At 37.2% G+C, this 20,032-nt stretch overlaps 2 protein-coding genes across 2 annotated transcripts in view; one reads left to right on the forward strand and one right to left on the reverse strand.

The window, feature by feature from the left end:
- LOC150075838 (protein Obscurin-like) overlaps positions 1 to 20,032 on the forward strand; it is a 598,361-nt gene that overhangs the window by 132,917 nt on the left and 445,412 nt on the right. The gene's annotated exons all lie outside the window — the stretch shown is intronic.
- rod (kinetochore component rough deal) lies at positions 1,820 to 7,885 on the reverse strand. The gene has a single exon (XM_090387835.1). The coding sequence runs from the start codon at positions 7,883 to 7,885 to the stop codon at positions 1,820 to 1,822; it is 6,066 nt and encodes a 2,021-aa protein (XP_090243961.1).

The raw sequence follows: 20,032 nt of genomic DNA on the forward strand, positions 1-20,032 counted from the left end.
TGACCACCGCATATCCCGGAGCATATGGCCTTAGTTGCTAATGCTCTTAAAAACCAAATAACAACAGCAACTCAACCAATATTTAAAAATTCCAAAGTAACAAGGCCATGATAATTTATCTGCAAATCTAAATTTATTCCATGGATTTTCTTTTAAGGTGCATTAAAACCAAGGCATTTCAGCCAGTTCAAGAATGAATATACACGTGACATATAGGTATAAATACACATTCAAAATTTAATCCTAAAAAAAAATATATATATATTTCCGAGATTTAAGTCACTGTAAAGAGGAAATAGCATGAAATGCTCTTCATAACTTGTTTCAAAAGTCAATTCTTGCAATCAACCAGAATAAAATACACTCTTTAGCAGGCATTATGTAGACAAACAAGCTTTCCATTTTTCTGATGTATGCATATAGCAAAATAAGAAACAGGTTAGACTACTGCCAAACAAAAATTATGCTCTACCACACTGCTTTTCCAAGAAGATGACACTTCTCAGGGTTTTACAATAATAAAAATGATATTTCAATTTTTTTTTTTTTTTTTTTCAATTTTAGACTATTGCCAAATAAAAATTATACTCTGCCATACTGCCTTTGCTGAGAAGAAAACACTTCCTGTCGGGGGTTTTGAAATAATTAAAACAATATTTCAATTTTTTTTTTTTTTTTTTTTTTTACAGTGTTTTTTTTTTTTACAGTTTTAATTTTAATATGAAAAATGTTATACAAAAAAATACAAATGTGAAATTCTGAGAACCAGTACAAGATGGCTTAAATAATATACAGTATTCCAAAAGTTAATGCGTAGCACAAAAAAAACACAGATCACAGTATTTGTTTGGTTAGACTTTAGTCTCGGGAAATGGATGGAATGTATATCACATTCACAGTACCTGCAGGTTGCTGATTATTCATATCAGAACAATGACTATAAAAATTTTCAGAAAAATTAAAATAGTTCTTAACTGGATAATACTGCAATTTATTAAAAAAAAAGTATTACAAAAAAGTATTACAAAAAAGTAATATACAGTAATAAGTTATTTGTTCTGACTGTAATATATATAATCCAACCTATCCTAACAAATCAGCAACCTGCACATGCCATAGGCTCTGTCCACGTGTCGTGAGCCCATGATGTTACAGTTTCGCCGACGTTAGTATGGCACAGCCAGTATGCAGCTGGTTTTAACTCGGATCCACAAATTTTAAAGGTACTTGAGGGTACTTTTTCTCAAAGGTAGATTGCAATAAGAGCACACTGTTAACATCATGATGTCCAGATTACACTCATCTTTCCTGCAGTTGAAAGATGCTAAATATGTCAATCACCAATTTAAAACGCAGTTTGAATCCATTACAATTTTTAGCAGTCCTATAGCATTTTGATCATCATCTTGAATGCTTCCATTAAATGCAGCATGGTAATATTAACAGTTAAATGCAAGAACTATCAATCAGATTTTAAATATTTACTTTTTTTTTGTGATACATCTAAAATTACAACAACCCAGTGAAATGGCACAATTTTTTTTATAAACAAATGTTTATAAAAAAAAATTGTGACATTTCACTGGGTCCCACTGAAAATGATTTACAATATGCAAATGATGCAATTCTTGCATTTAAACCCAAGGATAAGGGGCTCACAGTTCATCTGATTTCACTACATATAAAACAAGTTTATTTACATTTTTCCAAAAGGTAATTTTTGCAAATAAAAATATTTTCTTCTTAGAACTTATTTCCCTTCAAATCTAATTAACGCATATTTACTAAACATTGAATATTTTTAAAAAACAGCAGTTTATTACTTTACTGTTTCATGTTTCCATGGATTTTCTAATAACCTCAGATTTTCAGAAAGATGATCGAGTTCCTCCTTACATGGACATCTAAGGAATGGAATACATGTTCCTGATGGCTTGTCCCATTCTAAAGTTGCTGATTGGCAGTTTTTAAGTGAGGTGCAAAGCACAGCAGACCATGCACTAATAAATGCACTTTGGTTCCAAATCTGAGGCACACCTCCCAGCATTTGCAACAAAAGATATAAGTTATCTATCATATTCAAATCTTCCATACTTTGCAATATTACATTCCACACATGTGGTTTCCATATCCGATATTCAAAACACAAAGATGCTGCAATCAATAAAACTTTGGGATTATATCGTTCAGATGTTAACAAGCCTTCTATTAACTCGAGTTTATCACAGTTGAACAGACTACAAGGAATGTGTACAATTTCCAAAAGAGACATACAGAATAACTGCTTTAGAGTATTCCATAAATCCTCACTCTGGTAACCACTCACAGTTTCAATCATGTCTGGTTTGACAAGAGAAAACAAGCAGCAAAGTGCACGTGCTTTATGACTAAAGTTCATATTATGACACTCATTTGTTGCCAAATCTACAAGTTTTGGTATGATATCATTTATGGGAAATTCACGCAAAATTGCTCTGACTCTCTGTAAATTTTCAACATTTTCTTTTTCATGGATGAAATATCTTTGAGTACATAATATTGGAAGTGTGTCTTGTTCAAATTCTCTGACTTCTTGCACTGGTGGTAACCATTTATTTTGTAACTTTTCTAATAAATCAGAAATATCATAGTTTGTTAATAAACCTATTTCCCTTGCAATTTGTATCACATTAACACAGTTTTCAAATATACTGCAGCTAAGCTTGTTTTCCAAAAGACTATATATAAGTTTTAAAGGATCTCTGTACAATGCAAGGTAATCTGGTGTATCTAGCCTGTATTTATAAAGAGTCTGTTCAATGGATAACTTATTGTACATAGAAGTAAATTCCTCTACAAGTTCAGAAGCTTTCTTACCACCACCTTCACATTTCCATTTCTGAGCCAAAAATATTGCAACTTTGGCCAAATGGACCTTATTAACAGTGGCTGGCAATCGCTTTATTACAAAAGTAGCACAAGCAATTGCATTTTTTGGATCTTTTATTTCTAATAGCAAATCATTAATGGATTCCAATACACTTTCTTGGAAATAAGAACGTTTTTCATTCTCTGCACTCCTTAACAATGCTGATACACTGTTGTTTACTGCCAGCATTAATAAATGGTCTTCAGATAATTTCAATAATGAAGACATTCCTAACCACAACTCTGCAGTCCTTGGTGAAAGCTCTGGAGCAATAAATTTGGAAGCTTGTTTTTGAAGAAGAAGATGAAGGGGAAGTCGAATTGATGAAACTGCTGGAAGCTCATTATGCTGTGGATTATTAGAAAACCAAATATCAGTTTCTGCTTCAGATGGTGGTGAATTTCTTTTGTATAGCTCTAGAAATTTTAGAAGTTCTCTTCCTTTACATATAAAATTTAGAGGATTTTTCTTCAATGATACAAGTATATTAAAAATTTTATCTTGTAAAAATTCAATTAATTCATAGCAGTAGAAGTCAACATTGTCCCAAATGTACTGTAATGTATCAAGAAGAAGTTCTTTGTTTGTAACATTATCTATTATCTTCTTTCCCATTATTAAAATATCATCTAGATGCTTTCCTACTAAATTTCCTTCACATAAATGGCACTGTTTTATATCAAATTCTAGGAACAGGGCTTTCAGAGATTCTATAAATGCATCATCTGCTTGCAAGCTAAAATCAAAGCAATACTGGTGGACTATATCCATATCAATTTTATCATGGACAATCATAAGTTGTGCTATTTTTAACTTTTCCTTAACAGCAGAATGAGAAATAGCTTCTTTGAATGATATATGTAGTTTTGAAAGTTTGTATCCCCAGTAGGCCTGGGTATAAAAATTTTGAAATTTTGATAATGCATTGGGTAGCATTTGTATTTTTGCATATTTCTGTCCAATTGCAGAAATAGATGCTAGTTGATGAAAATCATGGGTTGCACACTTCATTAGGTTCATTAAAATTGCACAACCAGTTTTTGCTGATGTCATACATAAAAGTCCTAGCCCAAGCGAAAGATCAGGTTTCGGTTGATCTACAATCTGAGATAACAATTTTGTTAAATCATTAGTTATATCAAATAACTGTTTACAGTTTTTTTTATCATCAACAATTTCTATAATATCCGTCTCCTTTTCCATTTCAGAAAACTCTATACATGAAAGTATGCAAAATGCATTGATGCAACATCTCGTAATGGCTGTATACTGTCCCCTCTTTCTCATAAAGACAACCAGCTCTGTTACTGTATCAAAAAAATTCTTTAGGGATTCTTTCTTGGTTATTACATTTAATGGAATTGGATTTTGAATAAACAAATATGAGTCAGTGGTGAATTTTAATAAAGGAAAAAAGTTATTAAGTTCAATGATAATTCCTGGGTCCTGAAAACATGGAGAGAACTTCCATCGGGCATAAGAACTTCTGATATCACTGACAGAAAACATGTGACTTTTCAGATTAGAGAGTGGACTTAGACTAGCCAGAAAAGAAATCCATGCACATATATATATACTCTCTTCCAGAAGAATAATGTCACAATAAGCAGCTGTAAAAGCCATAACATCATGCAACAATAAGAGATAATTCTTTGAATCTGAATCCAAAAGAGAAATTTTGTCTAGACGATGGCATACATATTTAACAAACGTTAATAGTATCTCTGCTGTTTCTGAAGAAGGAAAATAAGAAATTAATTCTCTACAAATATCAGTAGCCAGAATAGAATTTCCCTTTTGGGTAGCCCTGCATGCTATTTGCCCAAGTACCTTTTTCTTACTGAAGCCAAGCAATTCTCCTAATCTGTTCATTTGGGAATATGTTGAAATTTTCTTATTTCGATGGGCATCACTTTCTGTAGATAGAAAACCATTTATTTCTCTTAAAACAATTTCCCAGCAGTATGAAGGGCATTCAAGTTGTTTTAATGACATATATATCTCAAATTCTTTCTGTATCCTGAAACAATTTTGCAATAATTTTGTATTTCTAACACTTTGGACTAAATTTTCTGGCTGTAACTGCTGAAGAAAGTTCAACATACAAATTGAGCCAGAAAGAAATGTTTTAGACAGTACTTTCTCATCACTTTTATAAATTTCACTCTGAAGATAGAGATCAACAAAACTGACAAACCTCTGACAACAGACTGTGACTTGTTCTTTAGGTAGACTTGCCAAAATATCTAAACACTCCTTCACCTTCTCCTGTTTAAACAAATATCTTATGCGACATAAATAAATATCAACTGTGTGAACATAATTAAACAGTTCAGCTATTTTCATTGCATCGTCTAAAGCTGAAGTATTGTTTTGTTGTAAGATAAAATTCACTGCACTTCTACCATTTCTTTTATCAAATAAGGAAAAATTCAATAAATGGTAACGTTTTAATATAAATTTGCACTCAGCAAGCTTTATTTTGGTTTTTAATTCATTTATTTTTGGATGGTGTAATTTTAAACTTTCTTCTATTAGTTTTTTTACTGCTGAACTCCATGGTAATAAGACTTCATTTATTGTTGCTATTATAGCAGAAATTTTGTAATCCAGATTATGGATACAACTAATAACACCTAATACTCTGTCTTCCCATGGCATTTCCAAATTATATGATGCCCAATGGTATGGAGAACTTTGAATTACATGTTGCACATACTGAAGTAAAACAGAATCATCTTCCAAATTATGTTGTTTCGTGTACAACCTCAAAAAGTTATTCACTCCTTTTGATATGTTTCGTACTTCAAGATGGTCTAGCACTAAAAACACTACCTGTTGTTTATCTTCTTGGAAAAAATCACCTAAAATCAGATTACAGTTGTGGTCTTCTTTTAAAGCTATTAAATAATCAAGATCATTTATTAATTCTTGGAGCCTTCTTAACGGAGAATTCTTTTCTTCAGCCTTTTTTTGAATCATATAAAACTGAAGATATGAAGAAACACTGGTGCATCCTGTTCTGTGAAACTGCAACACTGCATCATAAGTATGGCTTATTACTTGTAATAGATTCTGGGCATTTTTTGGCCATCCACTCTCTTCTAGCCACTGCAACTTATGGGCCCGTGCTATTAACCACAGAGCAATCTCATCGAGCATACCAGGTGCCCAAATGAAAATGCAGGGCAAAAAACTATGCTGTATAAAGGGTATTAATTTTTCACTTGGAATTGAGTCAGGAACAGCATTAAGAATCTCCTTTATGGCTAACTCAGTTATGCAAGTGGCTATTTCAACTTGATGTCTTTCCCATATCAAAAAGGCATCACTTATTTCTTCTGTTTTAAGCAGCTTTATAAATACATTTACAATATCACCTTTTAAAAACTCTTGTCTCCAATGAACATTTCTTTCTTTTGATATAATTTCTAATGTCACCAAACGATGCAGATTTCTGTTTATTTCTGCTAGTAATAATTCCACACTTGCAGTCCAAACTTCAGTTTTTTCTAAACATTTTCTTGATAACTGTAATAACTGCCTGTTGTCAAAAAGTGAAGGTATATTTGCTGAAAGACAACAATCTACTATAAATTCAGAATCTTGTATTTTTGACAATGCTTCTTCTAGATTACTTAATGCAGCAGCCTTTTCTTCATTTGTTAAGCTGTTGTGGGACAAGGAGGTAATGATATATGAAACTGCCGATTTGTGCACTGTTTGAATATCAAAGCCAAATAATTTAGCTAACCGCTCAGCTTCTTCAAATTTATTTCTACTTAGTAATTTAAAAAATCGTTTTTCTGGAACTGCCTCAAATAATGTCCTGACTCTTAGGGTAGAATACAATGCATCAGTTCCTGAATGACTCTTTATTCCTTCTATAAAATAAATATAGTCCTGGTTTTTCTGTTTCTGAGCAAGTATTACTGAGTCTGAGAGCTGAAGAGAATACAAGAGTTCAAATGATGGAAAATTCCTAACTTCAAGAATACTAGATGTATCAACCTTTAAAGAATCATCTAAGAGAGGCAATCTTACTAAAATGAGTTTACATTCTTCATCATGTTTACTATTAGCTTCTTCAATTAACTGGAAATCTTTAACTTTATATTCACCAAAAGTAACTATAACAGTAAGAGTAACTGCACACAGTGTGCTTAAACAATTCTTACTATCCAATACTATAAAATATAGACCATTTTTTGTTACGCAAAGCTTTTCAATAGAAGACTCTCCAAGACAAGATGCTGGCAAAATCATATCCACACTGCCGCTAATGTTAATTCCATTAACTAAGCAACAAGAACCGCATCCAAACACTCCAATTCTTTTATCAACATCGTTATAAAATATTTTACTTGTTAAAAGTTCACTACATACATTTGACACTTCAATAATCTGTGGCGTTAAACACTCTCCCAAAGCATTCAGTTGTGCATCCCCATCTTCAAGTGCCGCATACAAATGACTTAAGTTCAAGTTTGAAAATATAAATAACTGATTGCTTTGGGTTAAAATAATTACTTTGATATTTCCATCTTGGTCTGGAGGAGTAAACAACCCTTCTTTAAATGTCTGTTCTTTTCTGTCATGCACAGCTAATGGTAAGGCCAACAATTCTTTATACTCCGGAACATAAAAAACATGAAGAGTACCTTTTTGCTCACCAAGAAGTATTAATTTACAATCCTCGCTAAAATCAATACATTCTATTTCGGTGTCAAACTTTAAACGCATCAACAAATGACTGAAGTTGTTAGAGAAGATTGACACTTGGTCGTCAATACTAAGGACACCATACTCCGTTGACACTACACATAAAATGTTCGGATTTTTAGAGACAGGTTCATCAGATGTTATTGTGGCCACTGTCAGCACATCGTAAATATTATGGTTATCGAAAATTTCATTCCTAGGGCCAAAATTAACAGTTTCGCCTCCTTCAAAATTGAGCACAAAGTTATCCCACATAATTAGACATTGAAAATCGCGCCACTACTTTGCTTCAGTTTGTATCAGTTTTGAAGAAAATATTCAGGAGATTCGTGTTAAAAATCTCAGTAGATAGCAGAAAAATTCTGTATATTACAGAATTTGATACTACACGAAAGATTGTTATGTATATGGGTTTTCTGAACTATTATTAATGTACAGCTATTAAAAATAAGGAATTAATGTTTTTACATGGTGATTTGATTACTCGAGATGAATTCAATAATTCATTAATAAAACCACATGGCCAGATATGTACCCAAAAATTATGTTTTTGTAGGTACCATATTAGACATCTTTTACAAGCATCAACATGTGACAGTACAATTATACACTGGATGACTATTTAATTAAGTTATTGTAGTAGGATTTTTAGGAGCATCAGCGACTAACGCATATTGCTCCATGTGTACTGTCTGTAAATTGCGTATGTTCTGTGGTCGATTTTCTCTTTTACTGGGCGAACAACCCAAATTTTCAGGAGTAAAAACATGCTACCCTCTCCTGAGAACTACTAACTCAGCCATGTGAAAAAGACACATAAAAATTCCTCACGTCATCGACGGGATTTGAACTTAGATCTTTTCCACCCGTTGTGGCAAGGACAGCGATTCTGCCAACTGTGCTACTCATGAGGGTATTTAATTAGGTACATCTACCGAATAGCCAGTATGTTCTCCCCCTTAATCCCAAAAGTAATTTGGATTCTTCCTAGCATGCATCCAACTATGCCAAATCACCCCATGTTCCTTTCCTGGTGACATGGTGCATTATCTGGAAGAATTCATTCACATATAGATACATTGAATACAATGAAGTATTGCTCATGAACAAAGAAAGTTTACAGATAATGCGGCATTCAAATTTTGCTTCACTGATATCAAGCAGACCGCATTACACTACAAAAACACTCCCTCACCATTACACCACCACCACCACCAGCCTGCATTACTGGCACTTGACAGGATGGATCCAGAGGCTTTTTTCTTCTAGATCCTGGAGAAAAAATAAATAAATTTAAAAAAAAATCCGCGTGAAACAGCACCAAATGGGATTCGTCAGGCCAGGAAACATTATTCTAATTGTTCTGTGTTGGTGTTTCTGAGTCCAGAGCAGCAGCAGCAGCAGCATCAATACCTTTTTGTTTATTGATGAGAGGAGTGGAACACGATATTCCGCAGTGGCCAAACACGAAGAGTTCAGTGGTCTGAAATGCCTTTTTGATTACTACCGTTACACTGAGTTGCTGTACTCGCGGTAGCACATTTGTGTCGAATATCTCCAATGACGCGAGGAATCTTTATAGGTTTGTTTCGTACGTGGCTGAGTTAGTCAGTCTCAAGCGAGGGTGGCATCTTTTTTTCTCCCAGAAACTCGAGTTTTTTGTCCAGCAAACAGCAAATCGACCACAAAACACACACACAATTTACAGACATGCGAGGCAATATAACCGAAGTTTCTGATGCGCCTAAATCCTAGGATAACTACGTTCACAGTGATGATAATCACGATCCTTCCACACTGTGTGGAGCGGTCTGAGTTCGAACCCCGTCAAAGACGCGAGGAATTTTATGGGAATTATATCAAATTTGGCTGAGTTAGTTAGTCTCGGACGAAGGATGAATAGAGTTATTGGGTTTCACACTGAAAACTTAGGTTTATCGTCTAACAAACCGACAAAAAATGCACACAATTACAAACACAAGATACTGACGTTTCATACCATAGTTCCTTTTGTGCTTAACACACATCTCGCCTCACTGAGTTTCAGTTTGACTGACTGCCTTTCTGTTATCCTCCACAAGTCAGCTTCCATTCGATTCTCGTATCGACAAGCTGCATGCGATCGCAGAATGGCGTTTCGCTAGAGGTTATTTAATTATTGGGCTAAACTTGATACAAAAAAAAAAAAAAACCCAAACCATTATATCAGGGTAACCCAGTAATTTCTTACATATACACACAGTCAGATATGAAGTTTTCTGAGCAAACTGTCAATGATATACAGGAATTTTGCTAGCAGGGAAAAGGAGGTGATTGCCCCTCTGTATAAGGCAATGGTCAGGCCACGCCTTAAGTACGGCGTTCTGGTCTGGAGGTCCCATTTTAGGAAGGATGTAGATTTGCTTGAGCGTGTACAGAGAAGGGCAACAAGATTGGTGTGGGGAATGAATTGATTCTCTTACGAAAAGAGGCTTAAGTTCTGCAAATTTAAGCGGTTGGAGACTAGGCACCGGCGAGGTGATTGGATTGGGGTGTATAATGCCTTGAACGGGTTGAGCACGCTGAATTCTGATGGGATTCTTCAACTTGTTCAGATTACGAACCTAAGGGGGCATAAATTCAAATTAAGGAAAGACCGATGTAGAATAGATGTGCGGAAATTTGCTTTTAGCCAGCGGGTGGTTAATTGCTGGAACAAATTTCCATCTGTCGTTGTGGAAGTTGATAGGTTAAATAAATTTAAGGAGGAACTGGACAAACATTTAGAGGGAATTATTGTGTAATTTATTTTTCTATTTTTTATTTTATTATTATTATTTATTTATTTATTTATTGGCTGATGCTGCATAAGCTCATACACTTGCTTTCTAGCATCACGTGCCAGTACTACTACTACTATTATGTCTGTAAATTGCGTGTGTTTTCTGGTCAATCCGCCAGTTTTGCTTGACAAAAAATCCTGAAAGGGAGAAATCCTTGCTATCCACCTCTGAGACCGACAAACTCAGCCACCTAGTGAAAAAAGCCCATTAAAATTCCTCATATCATCGACGGGATTCGAACCCGAACCTTTTCCACCCGGTGTGGGAAGGAGGTGGCAATGCCACTGTTCTACCCGCGCAGACGCTAATCTTGACGAAGCCGAAACCCAGTCTTACGTGAAAACACTACCAGGATTGCCATTTTTGGTTTATGCCTATTCACAACCCTATCAGTTAGCACAGATTTTAAACATGTGCAGCTGCACTTAGCCTTGCGGGATTACTTTTTATATATTGTGTGATTTTATTTTCCTTTTCTTTCTACTATCATTTAGCCTTCATCGTACAATCAAAGGTATAACACCTGATTATTCTATTACTTTTCATGAGCTGCAATCGAAAAATGGCACTTAGTTCCCTCTTACCTTTTTATTCTGTTTAATGCTGCATGTTTTGCATATAGTTTAAAAATGAGTTTCGCTGTGATCATCTGGCCTTTTGTATTATTCTTTTCAGCATTTTAAAATTCACAATAATGATGCAAAGAAATACTTGTGATAATTACCTGTGCATAAGATATGATAACCCCAGGGGCTCACATCTGGTGAGTATGGGCTTGGCACACCAGGGTTCTGAGCTGGATATCATCATTATTCTCTCTCTCTCAGGGTGACTCAGAATTTTTTTTTTTTTTTTTTTTTTTGGCTGGGGCAGCATAAGCCTCAGGCTTCCTTGCACCATAGGGGGTAATAATAATAATAATAATAATAATAATGATTTATTGGATGGTTGTTTTCTACAGCAGCATGTTCAAGAACCAACCAGCGAGAGTAATACCCTTGGTCCGATTATGATTATCAGTAATGATTCTTCATGCATTAAGAATCTGCAGATAAAGGAAACACTAGATGGCAGTGATCACAGTGTGTTGATGTGGGATTTGAAGATGTAACTACCAATAGGGGTAAAGGGTAGGGTTTTTGCTCCTGTAAAAGTGACTACAGCGGTCTCAGACAGTTTTTAAATTCTGTACAGTGGGACCAGCTAATGATGTTACCAACAGCAAATTCTAAGTGGGAAGCATTCAAGTAACTAATCGTGGAAACTACTTGGCTTTTCATACCAACTCACAAATATTGTTCACGGTTTAGGCCTAAATGGATATCAGATGAACTAAGGAGGCTCGTGACAGAGAAGAAAAATGTCTGGGATGCATATAAATTATCAGATGACAGAGAAGCCTATGCCAAATATAAGCTGGTCTGTAATCAAGTCATAAAGCATGTTAGGCAGGCAAAGGCAGATTACGAGAAATCTTTGGCAAAGGATGCAAAGAAAAACAACAAAGACTACTTTGCTCATGTAAACCAGAAGAAGGGGATGAATCAGATTGATATCGATGGTTCAATTGTTGATGATCCCGCTCAGGTAGCTAAGAAACCGAATGTGTATTTTGTATCTACATTTAGACATTATGGGTCATTCATGGAGAGGAATGCCAGATGTGTATTAAACTCTGGCTGTGAGCTAAATATTTTTATAATAACTAAGAGCAAAGTGGAGGAGAAATTGTTGAAGATAAACATAAGAAAGGCACCTGGGTTGGATGGGATCTATTCAATTATATTGAAGGAGGCAGCAAAAGAAGTAAGCAAAGGAAGATGTTGATGGAATCTATCCAGTTATATTAAAGGAGGCAGCAAAGGAAGTAAGCAAACCCTTAGCCATAATTATGAGAGCTTCCTAAGACTCAGGGGAGGTACCCAAGTGCAAATGTAAGCTCAATTCACAAAGGAGGATCAAAGGGTGACACAAGTAATTACAGACCTGTTAGTTTAAATTTTGTTCTGGGGAACTTAATGGAGGCTTCAGTTATAGTTGGGACACAACATGGATTTGTTAAAGAGAAGTCTTGTCTGACCAATTTGATTGGATACTATGATGTGGTCACAAAGGAACCGGATGCAAAGAATAATTTTGATATCATATCCTTGGATCTTAGGAAGGCTTTTGGTTCTGTTGCACATGTAAGACTGCTGCACAAATCGGAGCAGTGTGGCATTGGAGCAAAATGGCTGCTATGGATAAGGTATGGTTGAGTGGGAGAAGACAGAGGAGTCTTCCAGGGTTAAGTGTTGTTTTCTGTATTTATTAATGATATTGATGAAGGTATATCAGGCTTAATGTCTAAGTTTACAGACGATACGAAGGTTGTCGGGGTTGTTAATGACACCAATGACAGTACAGTATTGACAGGATCTAAAAAAGCTGAGAGGTGGCAACTGAAGTTTAGCATTGACAGATGTAAAGTACTGCACATGAGTAGCAGTATCGTCTTAACTGTATGGTACTACATCGAGGGTGATAGAGAATGAAAAGGACCTGGGAGTAATTGTGCAGGCAGATATGAAGTTTTCTGAGCAGTGCAGACGGGCTGCAAGAGTAGCTCATGGTGTCTTATCAATGATATACAGGATATTTTTCTAACAGGGAAAAGAAGGTGATTATCCCCGTGTATAAGGCAATGGTCAGGCCACACCTTGAGTATTCTATACAGGTCTGGAGCTTTCCTTTTTGGAGGGATATAGAACTGCTGGAACGAGTACAGAGATGGGCAATAAGATTAGTGAATAGTACACAGGGTTGTTCTTACGAAGAAGGATGTAAATTCTGTATTTTATAGTGTCTGGAGAAGAGACTAGGCACTTCCGAGGTGATCTGATTGAGGTGTTTAACGCCTTGAATGGTTTGAAGAAGCTGAATGCTGTTTGGATTCTTCCTCTTGTCCAGATTAATAGCCTAGTGGACATAAATTCAAATTAAGGAAACAGTTTTTGCGGAAATTTTCATTTAGCCAGAGGATGGTCGATTGTTGGAACAAACCTCCATCTATCGCTATGAAAGTTAAGAGCTTTCATAAATTCGAGGCTGAACTAGACAAACATCTGGAGTGGATGGATTGGTGAAAAGGGATGGTTTTTTTTTTTTTTTTTTGTATCATATGCCTCTACTAATGCTAATGATATGCAGCTTGGCCCAAAACTTTAATAAATATGCTGTATTTTGAAGAGAAGTTGGATAATGCCAAATTAAGTTATGGTACGATATTGTCATTACTGAACGTGTTCAAACACTCACATGTAGCTGCAAGAAGTACATTCAAAAACATAATATCTTCCCGGCGAAGGTGGTAGGGCCACCTTCGCCCGAAAGATAGTCTTAGTTTTTCATCGGTATGATGGCCTCAACCCTTCTGGAAATAGCATTAGCATTAGCATTAGCATTAGTAGAGGCATTTGATGCAAGAAAGCAAGCTTATGCAGCATCAGCCAAAAAAAAAAAAAAAGTAACATAAATAAATAAAAATAACCACTTCCACTTCACCCCTCTGTTCGTTCGAAATACCTGTCCAGCTGAGCCTTAAACTTATTTAGGCTATCAACTTCCACGACAAGGGATGGAAGTCTGTTCCACCCACCAACCACCCGCTGGCTAAAGGCAAATTTCCGCACATATATCCTACATCTGTCTTTCCTCAATTTGAATTTATGCCCTCTCAGGTGATTTTTCTGAGCTAGAGGAAGAATCCCATCAGCATTGAGCATGCTCAAACCATTCAAGGCTTTGTACACCTCTATCAGATCACCCCGCTGGTGCCTAGTTTCCAGACACTGTAATTTGCAAAACTTAAGCCTTTCTTCGTAAGAGAACCCCTTTGTCCCATTCACCAATCTAGTTGCCCTTCTCTGTACTCGTTCCAGCAGCTCTACATCCTTCCTGAAATGAGGCCTCCAGGCCTGTATACAGTACTCTAGGTGTGGCCTGACCATTGCCTTATACAAGGGAATAATCACCTCCTTATCCCTGCTAGAAAAATTTCTATATATCATTGACAATACACCATGAGCTACTCTTGCAGCTCGTCTGCACTGCTCAGAGAACTTCATATCTGCCTGCACCACCACCCCCAGGTCCCTTTCATTCTCTACCACTGTCAGTGTAGTACCACAGAGTTGATACGTTGCTCTGGGGTTGCTGTTTCCCATATGTAGTACTTTACATTTGTCAATGTTAAACTTCATTTGCCACCTCGAAGCCCATCTGCTCAACCTTTCCAAATCCTGTTGCAGCAGCATAGTGTCAGTAGTGTCCTTGACAACCCTGCCAACCTTTGTATCGTCTGCAAACTTGGACATTAAGCCTGATATACCATCATCAATATCATTTATAAATACAGAAAACAATAAAGGCCCCAATACTGAACCCTGAGGGACTCCACTAATAACATTAGTCCACGATGAGCAGTGTCCATTGATTACCACTCTCTGTCTTCTCCCCCTCAACCACCCCTTTATCCATAGCAGCAACTTGCCTCCAATGCCACACTGCTCCAATTTGTGCAGCAGTCTTCCATGTGCAACAGTATCAAAAGCCTTTCTAAGATCCAAGTATATAATATCAAAGTTATTCCCTGCATCCAGTTCTTTTGTGACTGCATCATAGTATCCAATCAAATTGGTCAGGCAAGACTTCCCCTTAACAAAACCATGCTGTGTCCTAGCTATAACTGAAGTCTTGTCTAGATGATCCTGCAGTGCTTCTTTCACCAGTGCCTCCATTAATTTTCCGGGAACAGAAGTTAAACTCACAGGTCTATAATTACTTGTGTCAGCCTTTGATCCCCCTTTGTGAATTGGGGTCACATTTGCACATCTCCAGTCAATGGGTACCTCCCCTGAGTCCAAGGAAGCTCTCATAATTATGGCTAAGGGTTTGCTTACCTCCTTTGCTGCCTCCTTTAATATAACTGGATAGATCCCATCCACCCCAGGTGCCTTTCTTGTGTTTATCTTCAACAATTTCTCCTCCACTTTGCTCTCAGTTATTACAAGATTCTCTAGCTTACTGCTAGAGTTGAATACACCTCTGGCATTCCCCTCGCTGAATAACTCCTCATGTGTGAATGTCGATGCAAAATATTCATTTAGTTTGTTAGCTACCCGAGCAGGGTCATCAACAGTTGACCCATCGATCTCAAGTGGACCAATCTGATTCATCCCCTTCCTTCTAGAGTTTACATAAGTAAAGAACTCTTTGCTGTTTTTCTTCGCATCCCTTGCCAAGGATCTCTCGTAATCTGCCTTCGCCTGCCTAACCTCCTTTGTAACTTGGTTACAGATCAACTTGTATCTATCATAGGCATCCGTGTCACGTGTTAATTTGTATGTATCCCATGCATTTTTCTTCTCTGCCATATGCCTCATTAGTTCATCTGACAACCATTTAGGCCTAAACCTTGAACAATATTTCTTAGTTGGTATGTAAAGCCTAGTAGCTTCCACGATAAGTTCTTTGAATGCTTCCCATTTTGAATTTGCTGTTGGCAATATCATCAGTTGATCCCACTGTATAGAATTTAAATACTGTCTCAGTCCATTGTAGTCGCCTTTACGAAAGCAATACCCCTTCCCTTTACCCCTAATGGTAGTTACCTCTTTGAGTAACTCCCACTTCAGCACACTGTGATCACTGCCACCAAGTGGTTCATTTATCTGCAGATTCTGAATGCATGAAGAATCACTACTGATAATCAAATCAAGAGTATTACTCCCTCTAGTTGCCTCCCGAACATGCTGATGTAGAAAACAATCATCCAATAAATCCACAAAAGCCTTGCTACTGTGTGAGTGACCAGCCCCCAAATTCCAGTCAATATCTGGGAAATTAAAATCCCCCATTATAAGACTCTCTGATTTACTGGCCCACTCTATTTCTCCGAACAGTTTCTTATTATACTCATCAGAGTCATTAGGCCTATAGCACACTCCTACTCTCAATTTTGATCTCCCAATGCTTATGTCACACCAAACTGACTCGACACTGCACTGTCCAGCGATGTCGACTGGCTTCACTTCCTTGGATTTTATGTGTTTCTTAATTAATAGCATAACCCCTCCTCCCTTCCTATCCTGTCTATCCTTTCTGTACACATTGTACTCCCCAAATTCCAGTTCTGCATTTCTTATATCTGTGTGACACCACGTCTCTGAAATCCCCACAATATCTGCCTTTGATGTTTTGAGCAATACCTCAAATTCATCAAATTTATTTACTAAACTCCTAGCATTGGTGTACACACAAGTATACATGCACCTGTTCTTTTTCTTAGCTACCCTAACACAACCCATGTGTTTACTTGTACCCCAATGATTCCCAGCAGTCTCTGAAATATCCTGCATCTTATTTTCCAGGCTGCGGCTCATTCCAATAGAAGCAGTGCAAGAATCACTTTCACCTCTGCCAGTGGCTACTGTTAATCTATTAGTCCTTGTATCCCCCCAATCTAGCAGTTTTCCGACCCACCTAACATTGCCTCGATAGCATCAGCAAACATTCTTGCACCCTTTCTATTTAAGTGTATCCCATCCCTGTAGAAGCAGTCTCTCCTGTTAACAAGTACAGACCAGGCTGAAAAAAATTCTACCCCTTGAGCCCTGCACAATCTTTCCAGGGCCGAATTGATTGACAGGGCTCTCATCATATACTCCCTCCTATCGTGTCTGGGCAGAATTGCAGACACTTTCAATTTCAACCCTAATTCACGGCTTTTTTTCATCAGTGACCTGTACTTGTCAAGTAATTCCGCCGGTCTCCTACTCTTAATGTCATTAGTGCCAACGTGTACAACTATATCACCTTTTGTGCCCTTAAAAGATGATATCCGCTCTACAACGTCATCAACTTTTGCCCCTGGCAGACATACCCTGGTCCTATTCCACCTATCCTTTTTACAAAGCATGTTTCCCGTTTCCCTGACAATAGAGTCACCAACAACTACTAGTTCCTTTGGGACCAGCGCATTCTGCCTTGGGGGTTGCCGCTGTGTTTCGCGATGACCAAGTGCAAGCTCTGGCATTGGCGTGGGCAGCTGAGAGCTTGATGGGCCCCTCACTTGTAATCCTTCGAGGGCATCCACCCTATCCTTCAAGCTCTCATATAGGCCCATAACAACGCTGAGTTGTCGCCTTATCTCCTTACACTCCTTGCATCGCACACACACAAAGACATCCCCCATGGCAGTATCATGTCCCATACTTGACTGCTCCGCAAACATCAAGCAAATAGTGCATCTTACAAGGCTGTGATTCAGAGGACAACTGCCCCCCTCAGTTCTCCCCTGGGCCACAGCATTCCCATTAGCTTGAGCCCTTTGCTTTGCTGCTCTGGTTTGAGTCATGATTTAGATTTACTTTCAATAAAATTTCAATTTCTGTACAAAATTAAATCCTAAACTTGTATCCAAACACAGTTATAACGCTATATTTATGTTTCAGTAACGAGTGTTATCTACGGAATATTTACGTTTCAGTAACGAGTGTTATCTACGAAATATTTACGTTTCAGTAACGAGTGTTATCTGCGAAATCCCTTTATATAACTTTCGTATCAAGTTATGTATTAATTATTTGTTTTTACTAATTATTTATGTTACGTAACCTAAGTGGTTATATGTATAATTAATTATGTTAAATAAAATTAATTATATTACGTTTGTAATCTAAGTCGTTATATGTATTTATTTAAACGTACAATTTAACTGCTAACGAAGTTCAACTAACGCTATCTAGTACGGTATATCGTATCACAAAGGCGGGAAAATTACGAACGGTTAGCGGAGTTGAAACACGTGGAAACCTTTACCGATACTTTTATGCAATTACAAGGCCGAGTAAAATACACCAAATTAATCAGAAAATCACAAAATAATGTTATACTACTAAATTTAAATCAAAAGTTTTAGAAAAACAATAATTTCAAATCAATAATTAACAAAAATCCACTTAGCGGCTTTGAAAACGACCGTCTCTAGTAGCCTCGTCAGCAGACTCCTGTACTTTACAGTACTTTATACTAATACAGTACTTTATACTATACTGTCTGCGCGCGTAGCACAGTGGTATCGCCACCGTCCTCCCCACACCGGGTGGAAAGGCCTGGGTTCGAATCCCGCCGATGACGCGAGGAACTTTATTGGGCTTTTTTCACTCCGTGGCTGAGTTAGTCGGTCTCAGGCGTAGATAGCAAGGTTTTTCTCCCCAGTAACTGGGGTTTTTTCGTCCAACAAAACAGGCAAATCGACCATAGAACATACGCAATTTACAGACACAAATACGGGTTAATGTATTTAATTACGGGCAACCCTAAAATAATAATAATATATATATATTTTTTTATACTATACTGTCTGCGCGTCACAACGTACTACGTCTGCTCAGACTATACTCTCTGCACGGTTACGTAGCACAGTGGTATCGGCACCGTCCTCACCACACCGGGTGGAAAGGGACGGGTTCGAATCCCGTGGATGACGCGAGGAACTTTATTGGGCTTTTTTCACTCAGTGGATGAGTTAGTCGGTCTCAGGCGTAGCTAGCAAGGTTTTTTTCGTTCAGCAAAACAGGCAAATCGACGAGAGAACACACGCAATTTACAGACAAAATAAATATGGGTAGATGTAATCATTTACAGGGGACCCTAATATCACATACATATATATATATATATATACACACTATACTATACTAACTTTCGGCTGGAATTGCCTTCAAACCGGCTGTAGCAAAAATTTGCAGCATCCTCTACCCTCCTGGTTAGTACAATTGGTATAATCACTGTTCTCCCCACACTGGGTGGAAAATACCAGAGTTCAAATCCCTTCAGTGAACGTGAGAGTTATTTATGGGTCTTTTTCACAATTTGAATGAGTTAATCAATCTTATGCGAAGTTAGCATGAATTTCTGTCTAACAAACAGCAAATATACCATGGAACACATACACTTTGCAGACATATATACGACATGATATGACTTAAGTGCTAATGAACCTAAACCCTTCAAAGTGGCGACAACAACTATAGCAGCATTCTACAAAGCGGCCACCCCAAACAGCTGGGAAGGAAGCCGTCTTGGCTGCATCATAAACCGATGCCCCACTTTGTCTCACAGATATTTAGCAGTACAGTATTGAGGTCTCAAAATGAGTTGAACAAACTGACTTTTCAACGTCACTGTCCACAAGACGGTCCTGAATGATTCTCACTGAATTGTGGAGTTGTTGTGCTGAGCTTAACAAAACGACCCCAGGGACTCACATCTGGTGAGTATGGACTTGGCACACCCAGAGTCCTGAGCTGGATATCATCATTCTTCTCTTTCTTGGTGATTCCCTTCTATTTCTCTCTCTCTCTCTCTCTCTCTCTCTCTCTCTCTCTCTCTCTCTCAGGGTAACTCGGGAATTTTTTTTTTTTTTTTTTTTTGGCTGGTGCAGCATAAGCCTTAGGTTTCATTGCATTATGTAGCTAATAATAATAATAAGGCTTATTTCTGTAGTAATACTATGGAGCAAGTAGCGTATAATTGT

Source organism: Mastigoproctus giganteus, chromosome 13 (genome assembly GCF_048544385.1).
Source record: "Mastigoproctus giganteus isolate SK-2022 chromosome 13, ASM4854438v1, whole genome shotgun sequence".
Taxonomy (NCBI): domain Eukaryota; kingdom Metazoa; phylum Arthropoda; class Arachnida; order Uropygi; family Thelyphonidae; genus Mastigoproctus; species Mastigoproctus giganteus.

Excerpts from the sequence above, each read along its gene's own strand:
- rod (XM_090387835.1), bottom strand. The coding sequence starts at position 7,885 with ATGTGGGATAACTTTGTGCTCAATTTTGAAGGAGGCGAAACTGTTAAT.